This window comes from Bemisia tabaci, chromosome 7 (genome assembly GCF_918797505.1).
Source record: "Bemisia tabaci chromosome 7, PGI_BMITA_v3".
NCBI lineage: Eukaryota > Metazoa > Arthropoda > Insecta > Hemiptera > Aleyrodidae > Bemisia > Bemisia tabaci.
In genome coordinates this window covers 28,250,937-28,274,767 of record NC_092799.1, presented here as the reverse complement: position 1 = coordinate 28,274,767, position 23,831 = coordinate 28,250,937, and the positions used below count along the sequence as shown (strand labels likewise).

Sequence of the window (23,831 nt, the reverse complement as noted above, 5' to 3'; positions counted from 1 at the left end):
GCGATTTTTCCTACTTTGAGAAATACCTACAGGTTTTTATTTTGAAATTACACGGATCCCCTGGTTAAAATTGGCAGTAGAAATCTGTGTTCCAAAATACCATAGACCTACGGCCGGCTGTAAGATTTTCAATCGCTTCTATAGCCGGCAACACAATTTCTTATAGCCTTTTATAGCCGATGGCGAGTAAGCAACAGCCTGGCAATATAGTGTATGCTAAACGTTAGTAATTGCGGATGCTAGGACTTAGTGAGTTTTTGGACCACTGCTCTCTTTTTGGGCCGAAGTATCTTGATCTATGTTGCGAGGAAAGCTCCGTACTTTTGAAGGATGCCTCATCCCTGATATGTTGGAGCGCCTTCAATTTCGTATGATACTGTGCAATACCTCTGGTGTGAAATAGTTGCTTCAAGCGCCGTGGTACGCTGCGGCGCGGCGCAGCGGGCGGGCAGCCAGCTCGAAACGCGCATTGGCGCCTACAAACCTAACAGGGATACTTCACGCATTGCGCAATGCGTGAAGTATCCCTGTTAGGTTTGTAGGCGCCAGTGCGCCGCCGCCGCTCCGCTTTTTGTCAGGCTCTAATATTTAATCTCGCGGAGTCAGCGTTTATCAACTCATGACTTTGAAATGTTCGCACACTCTGGATGGATTATTCTCATTTTAATTGATGAAAAAAAAATACGCAGTAAATGAAAATATAATGTGCGTTTTGTAAATATTACGGTGATTCCGTACAAACTTAAGGATTTACAAAGCACACGAATTTCTACACAATTTCTTATAGCCTTTTATAATCGATGACGAAAAAGCAACAGCCAGGCGATAAAGAGTGTAAAGCCCGGCGATAGGAACTATAGCCCGGCTGTATAATTTTTTATCGTCTCGTGTAGCCCGGCCGTGTGATTTTTTCCACTTTCTACAGCCAGCTATATGATTTTTTATCGCCTTCTTCAGTCGGCTATGAGAATTCCTACGGTATTTTGAAACGCAGCTCCTATCGCCAATTTTTACCAGGGTTCTTATGGCGAGAAGGAAATTCAAACGGACTTTTTGATGCTTAAATTTTGAATTTTGGAGCGAATTTTTTTCAGAATCCGCCATAAGACTAGTTTCCCTTAAAATCATTAGTAACTCATTTTTTTCAAAAACTGCACTTATGCGCCTTATGTCCTCCAAGCCCATCAATTTGTCGTACGTAAAGCATGAGGTAGTTTCTCGCCGCTGTAAGTGCAGTTACCCTCCATTGCATCTATGGTGTTTATCACATTCACAGTGTTTCTGCTAAGATGATTTGCGAATACAAGTAAGGATTGCCGCGGCTACTAAGGAGCTAAATTTGCCTACCCTGTCAATTGAAGGCGAAATGTAGTGGCTTTCAGAGGAGCGTCCGCGACTAGCGTTACGGCATTTTCCTTTCAATCAAAACTAAGATACCAGACCCACACGTTTTACGGAAAATAAAAAAGGAACAAACTTAAGTCTTCAGACAATTCTTACGCCGTGGATGCAGTCAGCAGCTTATTTGTAAAAATAAAAGGAGCAGCCGCCGTGTTGCCAGCTGAAGCTGAAACCCTCCTATCCTCCATCGCACCTACACGGTGCGTTCACGCCCTTTGTTATATTTATATTTTTATGCATGCTCGATGATTGTTATGCATTTATATTTTTGTATAAATTTATATTTTTAGTTAGTTAGTTATTTTTATTTACGACGATCAGCAACCAGACTATTTACGTCGGGGACCAGGAAACCTTAAATTTTTAAATTTAATTTTGTGAAGAGCTTTAAAATTTCAGTGACTACTATTGGATCATCTTACCTTAAAGGATGGATGTTATGAGGAAGGGAATTTTGAATTTTGATGCGTGTAGCATAGGTTTTTTGGGCAAGAAAGCAAAATATGGTCGATTGTAAAGGGGGAATGTTGACATGGAGAGCGGAATGGAACTGGAGATTTTGAAATTAAATGAGATTACAAGAAAAAAGTATGGCCGATTCGACGTCTTGCAATTTGCAAGGGCTGCATCAAACTTTTAATAATCGCCTTGCAGACAACTATTTGGTATAGCAGCAAATAATTGCAATAATAAGCAGCATGAAATGGATACTAACTATTTAATAAGAAAATATCAACGGTAAAAGTTAAAATATTTATATCCTTTTCCAACGATTTAGAAAGGTTTGAAATTAGATGTTTGGAAATTGTAGTTGGGCAGATCTTACCGTAAATTTACAAAAATGTCGTAAGTAAATACAGAAAATACCTAGGTATTCAAAGATTTCTCGCCGCACTTTAAGAAACACTATTTAAAGAAAAATGTAGTTCATACAATTCATAGACGGCCAAAGCAGAGTTATTAGAAGAGGAGTAATAAAAAGGGGGAGAAAAATGCTATGCAAGTGACTGAAGTTTATACTGACCCTTCGGTGGTTTAATGAATGATACAAGGCTGAATTTAGGTTACGTCCTGAATGGTATAGCATCAGTATAAACTGGGCACTCTACTGTGCCTTTAAACACATAAAAATGAGATTGATAAATATTTGAAGGGTAAGAGAAAAATGCTCGTGGAGGACTAATAATTGATGCTTGATGTTATTTTTGAGAGATTGGTGCACCTCTTGTGCTCACTTTAGCTACTATTATACAACTAAATTTTTCATGAGAAGCCACTGAAAAGTGGATGGGTTACATCGATATTCAAATTTTTTGAGAAAACCAAAATTTATTCTAAATTCAGCCTCCCATCAAATGATCAATCAATTGAATTGCATTTTGCAAAAAGGAACCACTAGCTTTGCAATGCTGCTAAGATTGTGCAACTTCTTTTGTCTTGGAGGAAAAATCTGATTATCCATTAATAGTTTCTATTTTACTCGCTAAAAACTGTAAATTTAAGACAAAAATGACCATCTAAATTTCATAGTTTTTCACGATTTCCGCAATTTTATTTCAAAAGATGAAGTTGCACAATCTTAGCATCATTGCAATGCTAGTGGTTCCTTTTTGCAAAATGCAATCCAATTGATACTCAACAAGAAAGTGGTTCTTCCTTAACAAGTAAATGAAAACATGTGATCAATGTTTTGTTTTACCTGTTTTATTTTAATTTTTCTTGATTTAAAAATTAAATAATGACAAATTTCAATTCAGCTTTGACATGACTGCAACAGCAGCTCGTAAAAAGTAGCCGACAATGCAAAAATTGTAAAAATCAAAAACTGAGATACAGGTAATGAACTATTTTCTCAGAGACCTAGAGTATTTACAACAGGTATTACTAAAAGTAAAATAATTAACCTAAACATGGATTCCAGCAAACTATAACAGTGGAAAGAAGCGTCAATGTTCCAAAGCCCAATTAATTTATGATTCAATGTCAAGACTTTCATGAATTTTTCTACAGAATATTCCTGTAGAGTAAAATCAATATTGCTTCTTATTAAATCTTCTGCAGGAACATGATCTCTCCGCTTTTGCAAAATGATGAAAAGAAATAAAGGTAGGGGACATTGGTACAGAAGAAAATAATTGTCTCGATAAAAAATAAAATAAGAAGGTTACGAGGTGATTCAAATCTTCCCCTGTATCATTCACAGCAGATTTCAAACAAAAAAGAGCGTCACAATGATACAGGTGTATGACACTGGAAACTCATAATGAAAGTATCCGTTCACTCAATAATTTTATAAATAAAGACAACGAAGGCAAAAAGAGCACGATCTCACTATACTACTGATTCAATGGAGAGAAAAAAGTACTTGTAGAAAAAACATTGGGTAAGATTTTGTCGAGTCGAATTAAAATAAAGTATACTTCTAAATACGGAGGGAAAAAGTTTTGGGGAACAGAGAGCATTTCTCAGATGCAATCCCAAGGTGATCAACATGTATGATTAAAAATGAAGTAAAGAAATAACTGATGATCATGACAGGAACGATCAATCCCTTCTAGTTCCGAGATGAACATTTTCTGTTAATCTTACATGCATAAAAAATATCAGAGACTTTTCTTTCTATCAACATTCAAATAATAAATATCAACATGCCTATCATTCCTCGTTAATCTTTACATGAGCCTCACCTTGTGTGAAGAGAACACTACCTCATACTCTTCGATATCTACTCAATTTAATCTTCACATTCATTATCATACTGAAGTAAAAGCTAACAGTTTCAGTTTCAAAAGATAATCAGAGGATGCGTTTTTATTGGAGGTACGTTCTGTGGACAGAGATGGAATGATAAGTAACATAGGAGAAGACAAGAGGCCAAATTGCTCACATTAAAATAATTAATAGTAGAATTCAACAGGCTTGGGAGAGATTTTTGTTTTAGATGCGAGCAATTATGAACTTTGCACTCCACTGAAGTACAATAGGAGTTATTTGTTCCAACTCATGTTAATTACACCCAAAAGGGATAATTTTTTGAATATACATTCAAACAGAGTGACAGTAATTCTTTCAGTGAGCATCCAAAATTCATTACAGAATCGAAATTGTCAAGAAAAAAACTTAAAGCTTGAAAGTAGAAAATTTGGAGGCTGCTAGTTGTGCTGATGATGAGACTAACAAATCCCGAAACACATCTGCACGTACCTTCCTGATCGGTCGCAACTTGAGTTGCGTTAGACAGCATAACTTTCTAGAGGAAAATGGTGCTTTTAAAAAACTTTTCCCCTGTCATGAAAAGCAGGGTGTGATCCCAACTTTAACACTCCATGGCAAAACAACCATATCTCTGTTTGAATGGCTTAAGCAAGTATAACTGTCAAATTTTTTTCTTGAATATGATCCTTCTCTGGACTTCAAAGAATATCAATGCCTTTCAAATGGGCATAGTTCTTAGCTCATTCTGAGGTACGGAATAAAAAATTGGAACGATATTACTTGAGGGCTGAACATGAACTTCCTTCTAGCTCAGTTGTTGGAGATAATGCCGCCAGATAATGCCAAAGTGTGTAGCTCAACACAACAAACAAACAAACTTAAGAAAGAAAAAAAAAAAGCAGAGAAAAGATTTAGAGGAGACGAGGTTTGTGATTTAAACACAAGAATTCACAAGGCAGGTTTCAGCGAGAAAGATAATTTTGGTCTTGAATTATTTTTGCCTAAGATTTTCTTCTGCTCTTCCTTGATTCGTTTTTCCTGTTCTTTCTTCATTTTTTGCCGTTCCTCTTCCATTTTCCTTTGCTCCTCTACCATCAGGAGACGTTCTTCAGCCTAAAAATAAAAATTACAATGTACATACACTTTCGGTGAAATATAATGCACTGTATTTAGAATCAAAAGGCAAAAACATAGTGTACTTATCAATTGTGAGACTTAATGGTAAAAAGATCTGCAGCAACGAAGTTACTAATTTTGGACTCTAGAGCAAATACTGAAGTTTTTCGAGGAGTGTAAATTGTCCAGTAATGTTCTCTCTAATTGTTTTAACAGCGTTCATTGTATTCGAAGCAACCATTATCACTGACTTTACATGTGACATTGGAAGTGACTTTTGCAGAGGAGGAGCAGATGTCATTTGTTTAATCCACAATTTAGAAACACTAAGTATGAAACAAAGAGTAGGAATAGCATGCTCCTGATCAGACATCATCTTTAGTTCATCACATACACTGATCTTAATCTAAAATTCAATATCTGCTAGGCCCTTTTTTACCTTGCGCACTTTCAGACTTGTGCAGCCGTGTTGTGAAGTTGTGATTACATATCAATGATTTTACAAGGGTCTCAAGTTGCTCACTGTTTTGATGAGTCTTAAAATTTTGGGAAACTACTATATAGCTGAATCCACCCCTGGCTTAAACTGACCCATTCAATGTAAGTAGTAGAAATTGTATTTGACAAGAAAGTTTGAAATTTCAATTGTTCTTACCAGTTTCTTCTGTGCTTCTTCTATTTTTCTGTTGTTTTCAGCCATTATCTGTTCTAATTCTTCTCTCTTGAGTTTTTCTTCCTCCTGAAAAATTAAAAAAAAAAACAATGCCTATGAAAGTCAAAAGAAGTCAGAAACAAAGAAGATCAAGCAAGTGATGGATGAATACATGAGCCGGTTTTGAATGTATTAATTTTAGGTGCCTAAATATGAGAAAGAAAGATAAAACATCCTGCGGATTTAGAGATTACACTTGAACAAGATGCTAAGGCAGCCACTTTTAATAACTTTCAACCATGCATGATAATCCTAGCAACACATATGCAAAGAATATGTCCCTTCTACGTTTTTCTGGGATTCTGAGAAAATATTCTAGATAAATTAAGCAATTAAAAATGATGACTGACAACTTGCAAGAATTTATTGAGAAAAAGCCAGAAAATTTGGAATGATACTTGACTTATAAAAATTATCAGGGGTGCAGAAATGCCTATAGGCAGGACAATATCAAGCTCGTGCAAAAATAGGCAGGCCAGTGGGCATTAGGGTAAAATTGGGTTGTTTCTGTGATATCATGGTGAAAACCATGTGCTTCAAGCAATGCTGCTGTGAGGATTTTGTTGATTTCACGAAATGGCAGCAATTCATACACAAAAAGCACAGGTCATCACTATAAAATTTTAAAGGAAGAAAGTATTGTTACATGGGAAGGACAGGAATTTTCTGCATCCCTTGAAATTACTGTGGTTTTTCCAAATATTTTCTTGTCTTCTCAAAAACGACTCACTACCCTATGCTCTCTTCATCATTGCCTGGAAATGTTGAAACAAAAAGATCAAAACAAGAGACTGAGGATCTTACTTTTGAAAGATCATCTTTGAATCATTCTAAAAGTAAATGAGTCTCCTTGAAGAATAAATCTGAAAATACTGAAAAAGAGTACTCTGCCAAGTTTTCATATTATGTCGATGATGGTGGCAGACTTACCTCTCGTTTCTTTTCTTCTTCCATAAGGATGAGCCTCCTTCTTTCCAGCTCTTCCATCATCTCTTTCTCCATTATCTTCTTTGCTTCCTCCACACGTCGCAGAACTTCAGCTTCAATTTCATCCCTTCGCTTCTCTAGCTCTTCCTCTACTCGTTTATTTACAAGAATTTCTATTCTTTTCGCAGTCTGCTCTTCAATTAATTTTTGCTCAGTTTCTCTTTGCCGCCTGAAAAAAGAGACAAAAGCAAATGTTAAAAAAAGGAAAAAATGCAGGTTTTGAGTGGGAAAATTGACTACCTATCCAGCTGGATACTGAATGTCCTTAAAAGGAATCAGGATTTGCGCATGTGTGAGGTAGGTGATACAGACATTGCATTGCTGACTAAAATAACACGCAAGGGTAATCTCAACATAAAAAAATGCGAAAAGTGAAGGATTCGTGTAAGATAACAGCCACTGTTCCCTGCTCTTGGAGGAGGATTTCTATAGGCTTGATGGAGTCCTAAGTACCTCTCCTTGTAATGGAGACCACAAACTTTTAAACAGGCAAAATCCATAAAATAAAGTGATGGCTTGCATCAAGAGTAGAGATAATATTTTGTCCCTTCTAAATTCATACTTTTTCATCTGGGTAGTAAGGTAGCATATACCAACAGAGAGCAAAATACAGCGTATTTATCAGATGATTCTAAATATCTCTCTTATTACAAAAATTGTCCATACTCTGAACTAATTTACTGGGCTTTTCTTCTTCCAGAGCAAAATCATAGATAACTAAAAAGCAGATTAAATCTTATAATTTGTACCTCTGTCTTTCCAGCTCAGCCAGTCGCTCAACTTCATCCATTTTCCTGTGGTGATATGATTTTCTCCTATATCCTGACTTGGAGTCATTTGAACTCGAGCTAGACGATGATGAGACGGAATGGGACCGTTTTCTGTCAAAATGGAAACGTGAAATTAATAATTGAAAACATTATAAATTGACCTTTTTAATTATTTAAATCAATTTTTAAAGTAAGACCCTTGCTCGAGTGGTCTGTATAGACCTTGCTTGCTTTCTATTTGACAATCTGTGGGCAATAGTAGGAATATATCAACAGTCTATTATAAGTAAGTAAGTAAGGGCCAGGATTACCGGCGAGGCGCCCTCAAGGGGCCAAGGCAACTGGCTACTTGCACCCTGAAATTGGACCAAGCTCCTTGACTTAGTACTATTGACACATCATGTAACCTCTATATTACCGCAAGGGTCAGCAGCCGTCTGATAGCCGACGATAGGTCTTATCAAAGACTGTGGCAGATGCTGCAGAGCACCGATTTTCGAAACTTGGCCATGCCTCCACCTAGTTGGACTGTGTTGTTGCAATCTCCACTGATAGGTAACGCTGGCAGTTGCGCGCACATTACGAGTTACTATTATGGATCAACCTTTTAATACTGTAGGAGTGACATTTATTTCAAGATAGGACTATTAGAGGGCACCTGAACAGAATATGGGGGTGCTAGTTTCCTTCTAACTAACACTCGACGAATTAAGAATAATTCAGATCTTACCTATAGGGCAAGTCAATTATTAACACGCAAGTAGTGCTAACACTTAGATTCAAAAATTGACTTCAGTCACACTTGAGCAAATACTTGAATGGACATAATGCAGTTGGTTGTGGTGCCACTATCAGGACATTTTAATTCATCTGCATACGATTATTCAATTTATCAGCAGACAGAATCTACTCAGGTTGCCATGGAAAATTTGAAATCTGATTCAACTGTAATACTATCTACGTACCTGGATTTAGAACTCCTATCTTTTGACTTTTCTCTATGCTTATGCATAGAATGAGTGCTCCTTTCTCTTGACTTGGATCGCTTATGGTGTTTGCTCTTGTGTTTACGTTTCGGTGATTTGCTTCTTGATCGACCCATTGTACTTTCTGTTCTGATAGATTTCACAGCCGAATCATAATCAAGGGGAAAGAAATGTTGGAAGAGAGAACCGAATGTACTTTGTGAAAGGATTAAAAATGATAAATTGTCAGCAATGAATGCAGATTAAATATGAAACTGAATCTAACGTCCATGAACAGTATGGTTTGCTTGCGGAGATACTCCAAGTTACTTAGACCTGCTCGACACAACTAAAACAACTTCGGCCGAAGCTCGGTAAAATTAATGGACTCAGGACAGTTCCTAGATCATAACTGCTATTTGATGATCGGTTTTGATACGCATTGATGAAAAATTAAGCAGTGGTGAATGACCTGCCCAAGTCCAACTGCTGCAAAGGCAGCGTTCAGGTAGGATTTCGCGATTTATAATGAACCATATGACAGTGAATGATCGTTAAAAATAAAACAAATGAGAATTGAAATCACTAAAATAACTTCAAAGGAACAAAATTCACTGAAAACTAATAAAATCTGTAAAACTATGAAGGTGTAATCAAAATAGTGAACACAATCACAAATGGATGGAGTGGCGTTATCTGCAGAGGGAGCACTCTCCATGCATATGAATGGCGCCAGATTTTAAACATTATTGATTTTTTATTAGCATAATTTTCGGAGTTGCAGATTTTACTAGTTTGAAGTAAGAATTGAGTTTATTTTCTCTACATTTTTCGTTTAAACGATAATTTACGATAATACTCATTTGATTATTCTCATGTAGAGTCCCTTTATAACCCAGAGTTAAGACAACTCGATTATCAGCTGACTGGCAGCCGGCCTTGGCTGGCCATGGAGGCCGAAACGAGTGCACTCAAACGAACGATATTGAGGGATAAGGATAAGGAATCCTCCGATGTCTGTCATCCAAAAACAACAACATCAACAAAAACTGATCAAAACCTTAAAATTAGATTGATTAGTGGATAATTTCTTAATATATTTTCATTTTGGTGCGATTTAAATAACAATTCACTCTTGATAAACCACAATTTAGTTATATTTTCATTACTTTTGTTCACATTCGAGGTACCGCCATCTTGGTGCACTCGTTTCGGCCTCCATGAGCGAGAACCAATCAGAATTGGATTTTTTTTTAGGCCACTTTCAGCCTAACCAAAAGTGAGTTGTCTTAACTCTGGGTTATAAAGGGACTCTATTCTCATGATACACTTGTCAGAAAATTGCAATGCGGGTTGGCATATGCAGTATGCAGAGGCGCAAGGCACTGATATGATGTGACTTAGATGTGACTTACCTGTCTAGTATGAATCTTATTCGCACTTATTTGCAGGTTACATTTTGTGCAAGTGTGGCAAGTGGCATGGTCCAAAACATCCATATTAGAATTATTTTGTCTTCCTCCTTCTCTGATTCACATTCAAGATCAATTTAACTGGTTTGATTTTTTCTCTTGCTCCTTTTAATGTTTCCTCAAGTTAGGAATCTGAATATTTCTTTTTGAAGCCATCATGAAAGTCAAAACGTTGGTACGAAATCCTGATCATTATCTGAGGGAAACCAAGCGAGACATTTTCAAAGGTACGCAACCTTTATTTATTTATTTATTTATTTATTTTTACAAAACATTAGGTTCCCCAAGCAGGGCTCTCTAGGAGAGATTGGGTCCGCAATGACAGATTAGGTACCACAGATCATGGAAGTTGAAAATGACATCGTGTCTGATGACAGGACCAAACCGCTTGTCTGGTAAGTATGGTCATGTTTAAAGAATGACGGAAGAGAGGCTGCTGACAAAGAAACTTGATTGGGTTCTTCCTGGGAGGAGTCGAAGGGGCCGCCCAGTGAAAGGGTGGCGATAGGGGGTTTTAAATGTCAGTAGGCGTCAATATCCTGCTACAGCTGTTTTGGTGCGTTATAACGGTTTCAGAAGCTTTCCACGGAGGTTTATTAGAACATGCAAACCCTCAAACCATGAAAGTGTTGACTAGATATTGCTATGGTTTTATCTAAACAGATTCCTTGTCAGTCAAGTAGTTTGAGTCTGTTGATTTCAAAAGAAAGCTGAGTATAGATACCATTTAGCAGCATTGGAAGCTGTAGCCGAATATAAGTTGAGCTTTTGTATTTTTGGCTTCCAAATTGGCTTTTGAAGAGCAAAGAGGATTTAGGAAGGGAAGGGGGGCAGAGGAATTGATACAGATGTTATTCAAAGAGTGGAGGGAGGGTGAAAACAAAGGCAAAATCATTGTTGGTGTTTTTCTTGACTTAAAGAGGGCATTTGAAACAGTGGATAGGGAAATATTACTAAAAAAGCTGGAGTTGAACGGGGTGAAGGGTAAAGCATTGGAATGGTTTAAGGGCTACCTTAGGAATAGGAAACAGGTAGTGAATTGGAGTGAGGTATTATCGGACGAATTGTGTGTCGAGCTAGGTGTACCGCAAGGGAGTAGATTGGGGCCGGTGCTGTTTTTAATATATATTAATGATATAAAAAAGGTGCTGGGTGTATGTAAGCTTAGAATGTTTGCAGATGACACATTGATTTACATGATAGGCAAAGAAGTAGCGGAAGTACAAATAAAAATGTCTGAGGAATTGAATAGAGTAGATGAATGGTTAAGAATAAATAAATTAAAGCTCAATATAGAAAAATCCAAATTTGTTGTATTTAGTTCGAAAGAAGAGTATAGGAACTTAGAGGTGAGGATAAAAATTGGGGAGGAGATATTAGGGAGAGTAAGGGAATATAAATACTTGGGGGTGATGGTTACTGAGGACTTGAGATGGGACAGGCAAATAGAAATAATAGTGAGTGAATATAGGAGGAGAGTAAGTTTGCTTTGGAGGATGAAAAATGTGTTGACAATAGAGGGGAAGAAATTGATGTACCATGCAGTAGTGGGGGCGATATTAAATCACTGTACAACTGTACTCTTTGAAGCTGGGAAGGGAGTGATTGAAAGGTTACAAGTGGGGCAAAATAATGCAATGAGATATATTTTAAAAAGGGGTAGAGAAGAGAACATTGGAGGAATGTTAAATGAGTTGGAGTGGTTGTGTATAGAACTGTTCATCAAATACAGAGCCTTTGTATTTATTTACAAAATTAAGAAGGGTTATATTAAAGGCGTAGATGAGGAATTAAAAAAGCTAATGTGGGGTGATAATTCAAAAGGGACTAGACATGGAGGTGAAGTCTGGGCATATCATGAAAAGGGTAATGTGGATAAGATGGTTTTCTATAAAGGGGTAAGGGAATATAATAAATTTAAATGTTATAAGTTGGAAGAATTGGGTCTGAAGGCATTTAAAAGGAACTTGTTGTTTAAAATGAGGATATATCAGAACGAAAATTGGGGTGATGGGAGATTGGTGAGGGAAGTCGACAGAGTGGGTGTATGAATTGGGGAATGAATGGTGTGTGAAGCTGAATGGGATTAGCCTTCCAGGCTATTTGAAAAAAAAAAAAAAAAAAAAAAAAAAATATTTGTGACTTACGTCTATAATAGTATCTCGTTTTAATAGTTTATGTTTTTAAATTTTTAGTACCAAGAAATTATGATCCAAGCCTTCACCCTTTCCAAGGACCCAGAGAATACACACGGGCACTGAATGCCACAAAACTGGACAGAGTGTTTGCCAAACCGTTTGTTGGTAACTTGAAAGGCCACACTGAAGGTGTCTCTGCCCTCGGAAAGCATCCCTCCAGGCTATCTGTGATCGTCAGTGGAGCTTATAACGGAGAGGTTAGTGCTTAAAACTTTTTTTCTTTTTATGTAAACTAACAAATGATTTACAAAGAGAGCATTTTTGTAGTTAACAAATACAGTTGAAAATGATGCATTGCGCAGTATCATGCAGGAGGTACATACTTGAGATGATCGGTCTTATTTCTCTTGTTTTGCAATTCTAAAATATTATTTAATCCATGCAACTGCAAGTGTAAGATGTCTCCCTCAGCACATGGATGTAAGTTCTTTGGGAAAACCTGGACGATAGTTTTTTCTCAAAAAACCAAAGTTTCATTTCCAGTAAAACAAACAATATGATGTAGTCCCAACTGCTTAAAATTTATTTGCTATTCGTTATTTTATTTTGCAGGTCAGAATATGGGATTTATCCCAGCAAACATGCTTGCACCATCTCCAAGCACATGAAAGTTATGTTCGAGGTCTCACCTTTGATATTTCTGGAGAACACTTCATCAGTGTAGGTGATGACAAAACAATAAAAACCTGGGATGTAGAAAATTGTGGAACTTCCAAGCATCCGGCTAATGTAATAATATCGAAGGTATGCTTTCACTTTGCTTTTTCTGTTCTGTATTCATTTCCTGAAAGATTAGAAATGCTGAAAATTTAGACGTGCCACCGTACCTGTGCAGATATGGACACAGACTGAGGATGGATCATGGACTTCACTTTTTTTATCAATCCACCAATTAAGATGCAGGATTTTAATGGCTAATAGTGAAACCGGGTTTCTCATTGGTGGCCCTAAGTTTATTTCTTCTCCTGTAATTGCTATTTTTTGCTAAAAATCATATTTCTCTTTCCCTGTGTACATAACTTTTTTCTCATGAATGTTAATATTTATCTATTCAATGTAAAAACGTCCCCTCCTTGGGCTCATAAAGTTTTCTTGGTTTTTTTCCAGTCTGTGTTATTAGGAATTACCCATCACCGAACAGAAAATAAATTTGCAACATGTGGTGAAGTTTGTCAACTGTGGGATGAGACGCGAAACGAACCCATCCGAATTTTCGAATGGAATGTAGACAGTTTGCACAACATTGCTTTCAACCAAATTGAAACTCATGTTTTAGGTATTTTAATTATTTTTAATATTTAGCTTTTAAACAATTTAAATTGAAATCCCCCCCTCTTATTTTTAAGTAATGAGGATGAAGGAGATTTTTCCATTTCGTATGGAATTAAAAAATAATGCCATTCTATCTGAACCGTGTAGATAGTCTCCATGTTGTTATTGGTACAGAATAACATCATCCAATGATATGGTGAAGTGATCATTTTAATTTGGAAATGAGTTTGAAGTTAAGTGGGCGGTCTTATTGTAGCTCAGCGTAGTTATTTAATTTTGTATCATACCCCCTCTTGTGGTAAAATTTGTCTTGACTGAAAATTTTTGGTGGTATATGAGGTTGTCAAGTAGTTGAAACTTACTATTTTTTTGCGGTGTGTTAGGAAGCTTTGCTAAGAAGCAGCATGAGTTGACATAATTCTGGTAGACTTATACACCTATCAGTGGCCAAAGTGAGCAACCATTTATTCCCTTTTGCATTGTTGTAGACTTCCTGCCATACTTTATTTTTTCTCTGGAAAACTAGTCAATGTAATTTCTTGAAAACTTTTTTGATTATTCTTCACTGCTAGTAGAATATTATTCAGTATAGATTTTAAGCTAGGTACAAAAGTAGCTTGTTATTCTTCCCAAAAATAAAATAAGAGCAGAAATTTTGAAATATAATAATGTAGATGTGTCTCTGATTTTGGCCATCAATAGTATCATCTCAGACTTTTTACTGTCAGTCATCTAAACGTAGGCGGTTTATATTTCCTTTTTGTAAAAGAAGCTAAGAATCAAGAGATTTATAAATTAAATTTTCGAGCATTAAATTTGATTTTAATGTTAATACATGTACACACTATCTTTTCCATTATTCCCTTTTCCCAAAAAATATGTGGCATGTCAATCGACCAATTATCTACCCTCTGACAACCCAATAAACCACTAGAAATTTTGAATCTCCGAAGAAACTTTAAAATCTATTCGCAACATTTTCGTTTTTCAGCCTCTTGTGCCAGTGATAGAAGCATAATTCTGTATGACTCGCGCGAGACGGGTCCTGTCAGAAAATTGGTAATGAAACTTAGATCAAATCAAGTTGTCTGGAACCCAATGGAAGCATATATTCTTTCAGTTGCTAATGAAGACTACAAGTATGTATTATTCAATTTGTCCACCTCAAAACAATTTTCTTTGATTACTCCCTAAACTTTTGCACCCAATGTCCTCTCGTTTTGATCCTTAGAACCATAATCTGCGTAAAAAATATCTGAGAGGAACGTATCTGGCCTGTGCCATTTCAGTATTTTTACCGAAAATTCAGCCTTTGTAGGAAAACTACTGCACAATTTTTTCTAAAAATTGTGGTTCCTTTTCTCACAAATGTAGAAAAGAATTCCTGGAAATTCCAGGCAAATTCATGCGGCAGTTTTCTCATTAAAAAATAAAATTTTCGTCAGAAATTCTGAAACAGCGCAATAAATATTCATTCCTTTGTTCAGGAAACAATGAGTTGTAGCATCAGAAAAAGAGCTCATCATGATGAATGATGATAATCTTTTCTTCCAAAAACAGAAGTTTTTCTTTTCAGAACATTGCCATGATTAGTTCTGCTGAATATATCTAAGGGTAGAAAAATCTAAACTTGTTTCTCTCCTCGAACATCCTTTCCCCAACTTGTCTTACTCTTTCAATTTTTTTCATGTACCTGTGTATCTATATATTTTTCAACAGAATGAGCTGAAAGCTCAACAAATAAAATACAAAAATGAATTTACCATGTTTAAATTTCAGTATATGTAATTGATTCTTCCCAGCTTTACTTTTCCACTTCAACAAAAAAAATCGGCAAGTACATTGTGAGAATCGTGTTTTTATATAGGACAGTCAGTCATGCACCTTTGAAAACATGTCTTCATGTTTTCATAATGGTCTGATGTTTCTATGTAGGATTAGAATCTAAAATGTAACATCTCTTTCTTTCAAAAATTCAAGTGAATTTTGCTCAAAGCAAATATTTTTTAAAGGCTCCCTTCCACGGGTAAACTCGAGGGTTGCCACTGTCAGGAAAAACCAGGAAGTGTCAGGGAATTTTTGAAGTCAGGGAAAATGACGGAAATGATGAAAATATCAGGGAAAATTCGTTAAATCACCTTCATTTGCTTTCTAAAATGGGTTTGAGATTTCAAACAACAAATTTCTCCTGAAAACTATTTTCAATTATGCCTTCTTTAGCATCCGTCACATCTTCAATTGTCAGGGAATTTTACCAAAATGTGTCAGGGAATTTCATTTCCTAAATTCTGCGGCAATCCTGAAATTCTCCAATTATCAACAAGAGTCTTTGTGAAAAGACTACTCTCTGTTTTCCATGTAACCGCCTTTTAATTTTCCTATTTTCATTTTTCAGTATCTATTCCTATGATACAAGAAAATTCAATGCGCCCATAATGATTCATAAAGACAATGTTGGGGCTGTTACCTGTCTTGATTACGCCCCAACTGGAAAAGAAATTGTCAGCGGTAGCTACGACAGAAGTATCAGAATATTTCCTGTCCACAAAGTATGTATCAAATATTATTGGCTTTAGTTTATCTTTATCTATATATGTTTAATGATATATGTTAATCATTCTCTTTATCACCAATGAGAGATAGAAAGAAAAAAGTAAAAAAAAAAAAAAAAAAAAAAAAAAATCTAAAGCGTTAACTCTCCAAAATATTTAAAGAGCCTTCTTTAAAAAGAGAGTGTATCAATGGCGTAGGTCCGAATCACACATTTTGTTTGCGGTGTCTGAAAACTCCGCCTCTATGTTATTTTTTTAAAAGAGAACAAATTGACAATATTCCCTGAAGTTTTTGCAAAATTTTCTTCTCACAGAGAAAAAATATCATAGCAGTTCTAAAGAATTGCCGTTGAATAGTTTTCCGTTTAAAAAATAAAGTATGACAGGAAGTCTGCGACATCGCAAACCGAGTTACGTGATTGCCAACTTACACCATCGATATGCAATTCTAAAATATATTGGTTTCAAAATTTTTTGCACGAGTTAAGTGACTTGTATCTCGTTTCTATGAAAATAATTCAATCATTAGGTAAGTAACGCAGGGAAAATGAGAGAGGGAAAAGAAAATCTGTCGAGTTGACTGAAGTTGACGAATTTTTTTGATGAACCTGCATATAAAACCCCAATTTTCCATCTAGGTATAGATTAAATTTGGAAAATTCCAACAAGTCCTACTTATATTGCATGTAATTTCACCTAAGTTAATGCGCTGTACGGTGGTGTGGTAAACATGTAAAACAAGCACAAGCTGCTAAAATGACTAAAATGATTGAAACTCACTTGCACATAAAATAAATACAATTGGACCGGTATGGCTATCCTTCATCTTCATCAAACACAGACTCTAATACCTCTACTCCACAGTTTTTTATCATCAGGCCACATCAAGTAACATTTTTTTAGTCGACTTCTGACAGCATGAATCGTTAAATTTTATTTCAACTTCCTCTTTCTTGTTAGCATAGCTGACCTGGGTTTCTCTAAACAACATTAAAAATATTTTTTGAGATTTTATCGATAAGTTTTGCAGCATGTATCATGTAAAAAATTTTCTCCTCTGCCTCAATTTCTTTCAGCTGTTAAAAATTCTTAATGTAACTTTCATTCTCTCTACCAGGGTCACTCAAGAGATGTGTATCATACAAAACGGATGCAACATGTGCTCTCTGTTTCGTGGTCTCTGGATAATAAATACATCTGCAGTGCATCTGATGAAATGAATATTCGTATTTGGAAAGCCCGGGCCTCAGAAAAACTTGGAGTGGTCAGTACAATAATACTAAGCCTTTCCTTTTTTTAAAAAAACCAAAAAAATTTTAACAATTGAATCAGTTGTAAAACAATGAAAATGTGTAATTACAAAAAGAAAATTTATGAGTCAGACGAGTTCATCAGTTTCTATTCCAGTTTAAACTAGAGTCACCAAAGTAGCGGTGCTCCGCTTGGGTAATTTTTTACTGCTGTATCGTCCGAAACTCTGAAGATTGGTGTGCAGCAAGCAGTGATGCTCTTCATACAGAAAAGTGGTCTCCAGTCATGGTCCTAGTCCTGTTTTATTAGTACAAAAGTGATTGGTAGTGGACCTCAACTCTTGGTGCACAGAAGACGAAAAGCTATTGTTCAAGGATTGATCCTAATGTCCAGTATTGCAGTATTATCATTGTAACTCCAATATATGCTATAATGTCTTTGCTAAAGTTCCACAAAGCTTCTCATTGTCACCTATTATAATCTGGCAGTGAACATAATTTTCTTCCCGGTCAAAAAGTGTGACATTTTTTTTTCTTTTAAAAGAAAAATTAGATGAAAAGAAGACTCTCTTGTTTCAATAATTTAGTGTATTCATTAGCGTGTGGTAGCATTTAAATCTTGATTAATTTTTTTGGATTTTTCTCATTATAGTTGAAACCAAGAGAAAGAGACGCTCTGCATTACAATGAAATGCTCAAAAGCAAATTTGCCGGCCATCCACAGATTAGAAGAATTGCCAGGCATCGCCAAATACCCAAGTACATGTTCAATGCAAGGAATCAATTGCGTGAAGCTAAAGAGAAAATCAAAAGGAAGTAAGTAGTTTGAAAATCTTAAGATTAATTTTGGGATACAATAACTGATGAATGTTTGGGTTCTGAAATTTATCTCTTTTAAAGAACTGGCAATTGCATAATATTTTTGAAATAATGAAATGTTACTTGATGTATATTGTATGTAAAACAACTAGATTTGGCACGAGCTAAATTTTATGTTTTTAATTAAATTAAAGTTCCGTTTTATGATGTTCAGATCTTTTGAAAACTACAGGCTTTAATCTCTATTAGGCTAAATCCTTAGCCTCCAAGAACCAGCTGTTTTAGGCCAATCTCCAAAAAAGTAGTGCTAATAAGTTAAAATTTCAGCATTTTTACACACAACGTCCAGTAGGAAACTCAAAATTGGCGATCAAAGCAAACTTTTCTAATTTTGCCAATGTGGGAGATAAAATAGATGCCATGCAACCCCCCTTCACTGTGTTTGAATGAAATAACAGTGAAAATTTCTTTGTACATCCATGAAAGTACTTCTTTCTGGAATCCTTCAAAAATCATTAAAAATCCTTTATTTTACCAAGCAGAACTCCGACGGATGTATTCTTAGCTGTTTCCTTAACAATTCCTTCCTGTAGGAAGCGCTTATGCTGTACGGTAAGTTTAATAGAAGCTTCGAGGGCGTCTCTCACGTAGCATCATAAAAAGATAAATTTTTACAAGACTTGAGTAAAATTTGACAGTTTAACCTTAAGAATAGATATTTACAAGGGATCACAATGGTTTTCCTGTCAAAAACTTTTCAATTATACTCGAAATCTGTACAAATTTTATTTTAAGATGCTGCATGAAAAGCGTATTTAGAATTTCTTTAATCAGAAAGTAAATCATTTTATTATCAAATTGTTGGTAGAGACTGATTTGCAGTCACAAGTTAAATTATAATGACTATACTCAAAACAATGAAATCAAAACTTTTGTACGCTAACTGATCCATTCTTCTTTTTCCAGGGAAGCAAATGTACGCAAACACTCCAAGAAAGGTACCATTCCTCACGTTCCAGAAAGGAAAAAACATGTTGTGGAAGTCCAGGAGTGATTTTTCCTGTACTCTTATTGTTATATCGATAAAGTTAAACATTTTCTTTAAAAAAACCTCATAAATCCATGGAAAATTTATATTTCATAATAAAATTACTAGATGTGACAACATCATTTTGTTTTGGTTTGTCCTCCATTTTCTATCAGCGGTAAACAGTTATTTAGGTACATAAATCATTGCTAGTTGCCCTTTAAAAATTCACAATTTTGAAGTTAAAGAAAATGCAAGGCAGTTCAGTATCAGGATTTTGTTTTAAAGTGCCGATCAATGGTACAAAAATTATGTATCCCAAAAATATTAGCACAGCAGAAAAAAAAATTAAGTTCAGGAAGAACAAGGCTAAAATATAAAACAATAAAAGGTAGGACGTTCCCAGTTGCCATGGGTCCATTTTTAGCTGTAACATTAATCAAAATGATTTAAAAAAAAAAAAAAAAGAAAAAAAAAAAAAAAAAAAAAAAAAAAAAAAAAAATATGGAGTGGTGACTTGATTCCAGTTGTTAGCGAGCAACTTTGCTTCACTTACAGTTAGTCTTATTTCCTGCATGTTCTCAATTTTTTATTCTGTTGGGTTTCGAAATGTCTCAAAATGATTAACTGATTAGAAAAAACTGGAATTTAGTAAGAAGTAATAAAAATAATTGGAGAAGGTATTAATGAAAGGTAAGAATTGAAAAGGTCATGAAATAGAAAACTTTATAAAAATATGAAAAGAAAAGGAAGACAAAGAGGGAAAAAACGATACTTAATCAGCAAGACGCTTGAATAGCACATAAGGACTACTAATAATACGCCTTAACTATAAGGTGTCTGAACACAGATAATTTTTTACATCATACCTATGTGCAGAAAATATTGAACATTTCAGACATTTTTGGATACTGAAAATTAAAAAATGTAACAAAACAGAAGAATTAGTAGTTTTTGCAATGTGAATACCTAGTAGTAATTACTAAAAGTTTAAAACAATTTATCATAAGTTTTAATCAAATTGCAGAGAGGCATCAAGTGGAACAGTCAACCCTCAAGAAGAAAATGAAAAAGTGTTTTAACATATTTTTGCTTGGATTCAAAGTATTCTCATTCAAACATTACAATGTAGATCTACGAATGGCCAAAAATCTTCAATTAGAAAAATAGGCACTAAAATCATTTCAATTATATACCTCAGACAATTTTCGAGTTTTTCTTGGATAAGTAAAAAAAGGAAATAATTATAACATTTTGACAGTCAAAAAACTAAATCAACAGAAAGCTATGAACCATACAAAATTTGAAGACGCAAAGCTCTGAAAGGAAGTCACTTAATTGTCATAAAGAGGAGAGGTGGATTTTTTTCCGTTCTGCCGCATTAAAATCGCCTTCAATTGTGTAAATATGCATCCCCACGACGGCCAAGCACGTATAGTTATCGTTCTAAGTTGAAGGCGGTAGTTGAAAAGGCAGGATTTGTTTTCCTGTTCTGCCGAGTTAAAATCGCCTTCAAATTTTTGAATATGCAACCCCTCGACGGCCAAGCACGAACAGTTATCGTTCCGAGTTTAAGGCGGCAGTTGAAAAAGTGACAACCGGCGACCATCGGCCTGAGAATCAATTACTTTTCAGAAATGATCTAGAAAGAAGCTATATGCTTCTTAGATCAAATTCAAGAAATTTAAATTTTTTCCAAGATCGATTCAGTGATACGGATCTTTGACAGCTGTCTAATATATGAAGAAATTCTCGGAGACTTAAACGAGCGGATACGAAAGATATAGGACAAAGTGCATAGTATAACGCGTAGGCGATTCTTGAAAGTTGGAAACTCTGTTTTTACTCTAATTAAATGTATGTAAGACAATCGATTCTTGACGAGGCAGCTTGTCTCGACTATCGATATATTTTTAGAATTTAAATGGAGGAAAAACAATGTTGTCAACTTGCAAAATCGCCAATGTCGCGTGTGTATCACATCTCGCACTCGTTGCATTCCGTAGAAATTAATATCTGATTCATCAAAGGGAAGATATTTTTCAAAAACTGGGTCACTGATAAAACTTCAGAAAGAGGAAATATGAGCGATTTTGAATAATGAAAATTGTTCCAACAGCTCAAACGCTAACTGAGAAATTTTATCTTCGAAGTTCGAAAAACCGAGGAAGTTCGAAATAGAACTGCAAATTAATGATATGATCAAAATCCCCATTTTCTATGTCTTATCTGATCAATTGGAAAATCATTGGCCGTTCTTTACTGTAGAGACCCACCAAACCAGCTGTTACCTCTCAAGAAGACTATGTACAATATTAGAACCTGTGTCAAAAACTGAATTCCATCTCGGATACTACAGGCTATGAAGAATGGAAATTCAAAATCTGCCAAGCGCTGTGGCATTTTGCCAAAATTCAGCCAAAAGGCCTGACAAGGCCAAAATTCAGCCAAAAGGCCTGACAAGGCCAAAATTCAGAGAAAACCTCCCATAGAGAGTCAATGTCACACAGGCGTTTAGGTTGTTTTAATTGAGAAACATCGTGAACAATCCAACACCTGATGTTTTACCAGGTTTTGAAATTCCACTCTTAAGTCCACCAAGCAGCATACGTATTCTCCCACCCTTTTTCTTCTTTTTTAACACGAAACCGTTGTTTCTTTCCCTTTGTGTTTCTCTTTTTAGCCGCGGACGCGGATGTGCTAGGGAAAGGAAGCCAAAACACTCGTAGAATGACAACTCATCATCTTTACCGGTAGTAATCGCGCCCTCACCATTCTTGAATCAAGTGTTATCCTGACACGATTTCAATCGAAGCCGGCCGCCATTCCGCGGCGTGGGAGGCTACGCTGCCGTGATAAGTAGAAACACCGTACAAGCACTCGAGTATTGCCAAATTTCTCCTTTGAGAAGATTTATTTTTGAAGAAAGTTTAAAATATTTTCCCTTGCAATGTCCAGACTTTTTAGATCAAATTACAAACGAAATCCTCTGAACAATCGGAGAAGAAATATTCACAAAAACTCCCGAAAATTCATGGTTTGTCGAAGGGAATCTGGCAACACCTGATGGCTCATACGGCTTTCTACATAGAGCGGCAGTGTGGATCCACTTCAAAAGACCGCAATCTCCACTTCAGTGCTGTCTTGTTAAAAAAACGCCTTATGAACATTCGATTGTTGCCAAATTCCCCTCAAAAAATATGTAATTTTTGCGGAGAGTTATGCATATTTTTGATAACAATTTGCAGATATTTTAAACTAACTCGCGAACAAAATTGTGAGAAAAATTGGAGGGAAAATATTCAGAGCTTTCCTAGCGAATTCTTTTTTAAATGACGGAAATATGACAACGTCTGAAGGCTCATACGGCGTTTTTCCTAGCACGGCAGAGTTAGTCGCCGTGAAGAGCGAAAAAGTAGCCGCTAGGAAATTTCTCGTAACGGAACACCAAACTGTTCAACTCCTTATGAACGAAGAGACATGGGTCGATGTAACAAGATGACCAGCAACAATTGAAGCGTTCATTTCGAAAAGATGCCCTCACTGAAAAAGCAAATATTTCTGCCGGCAAAAAAAAGTACGTGGGGGATGGAAAAATTAACACATTGAAAAGAATCTTGGTGTTAAGGGTCTAACATCAAAAGACTTCATCGGCGCAAAAGTTGCAAGATGTCCGTCGTGACTTATTGCGGCACTAGAATTTCGTCTAACAATGGGGAAAATGAGGCATATGTGCTGATGATGTTTATTTCTTTACTCTTATCGTATGATCCACCCCATTCCATCCACCCCAAAACTTAGTACTTGTGTACTCGGTAGCAGAAATGTCAAGAGACTGCGCTTTACTGAGGATTGGCCCAATTAGGCCGAAACGCGTCTGCAGTTGTCTTCCTAAATGGTTTTTATTGCACTAAACAGCGTATCTCTTTTGAGGAAAATTAAGCTCATGTAAGCTCTTTCCCTCTGTATTGAGATTTTCAGCTTTATGCTGATTTTTAACGCATGTTGGCCAAAAAAGTCCAACTTACCAAAATTATGTCTTTTTAACCATCTGACATCCCTAATAGCAGAACCATAGAAGGAAAAGGTAAAGATTATGCGCGAAAGTTAATTTTTTTAATATAACGCATGCATACGAAAGTGTTAAAAGTGAACATTTTTATGTAACCAATATATGTATAAAAAAGTCATAATTTTCGTGAGCTTTTCGCGAAAATATTAAAAAAATCTTCTAATCCGCAAAAATCTCACGAAAACGATGACTTTTTTTACATAATAATTGCATAAAAATTTTCACTTTTAACACTTTCGTATGCATGCGTTGTATAAAAAAATAAAAAAATTATCTATAAAAAAAATTCCTTATCCAGCTTTTATCATTTTTTTATATTACGGTCAGGTCTGAACTTAAATTTTTTTTCATATAAGCGTTCTACGTTTTTTTTTAATATAAAACTACCATCTAGATAACAGATACGTTTTTTTTAATATTTTTTTTTTAGAAAAACCAAAGTTTGTCCTGCCACTAGGGATATATCATCAATTGTCAGGGAATTTCATCAAAATGTGACAGGA

The 23,831-nt window shown here is 35.6% G+C and overlaps 2 protein-coding genes across 2 annotated transcripts; one reads left to right on the top strand and one right to left on the bottom strand.

Annotated features, from left to right (window-relative positions):
- Window positions 1–3,089: 3,089 nt before the first annotated feature.
- LOC109043190 (Arginine and glutamate rich 1) lies at window positions 3,090–9,358 on the bottom strand. Its single transcript, XM_019060313.2, has 5 exons — window positions 8,667–9,358; window positions 7,681–7,812; window positions 6,875–7,100; window positions 5,888–5,971; window positions 3,090–5,229 (listed from the first exon to the last, which is right to left on the bottom strand). The coding sequence occupies exons 1-5, from the start codon at window positions 8,801–8,803 to the stop codon at window positions 5,065–5,067; spliced, it is 744 nt and encodes a 247-aa protein (XP_018915858.1). The 5' UTR covers window positions 8,804–9,358; the 3' UTR covers window positions 3,090–5,064.
- A 749-nt stretch (window positions 9,359–10,107) lies between these two features.
- On the top strand, window positions 10,108–19,399 carry LOC109043437 (DDB1- and CUL4-associated factor 13). The gene is made up of 9 exons (XM_019060639.2): window positions 10,108–10,365; window positions 12,334–12,533; window positions 12,889–13,080; window positions 13,444–13,612; window positions 14,600–14,747; window positions 16,004–16,157; window positions 17,278–17,424; window positions 18,063–18,226; window positions 19,196–19,399. Exons 1-9 carry the CDS (start codon window positions 10,296–10,298, stop codon window positions 19,281–19,283), a joined length of 1,332 nt encoding a protein of 443 aa, XP_018916184.1. The 5' UTR covers window positions 10,108–10,295; the 3' UTR covers window positions 19,284–19,399.
- Window positions 19,400–23,831: the final 4,432 nt, after the last annotated feature.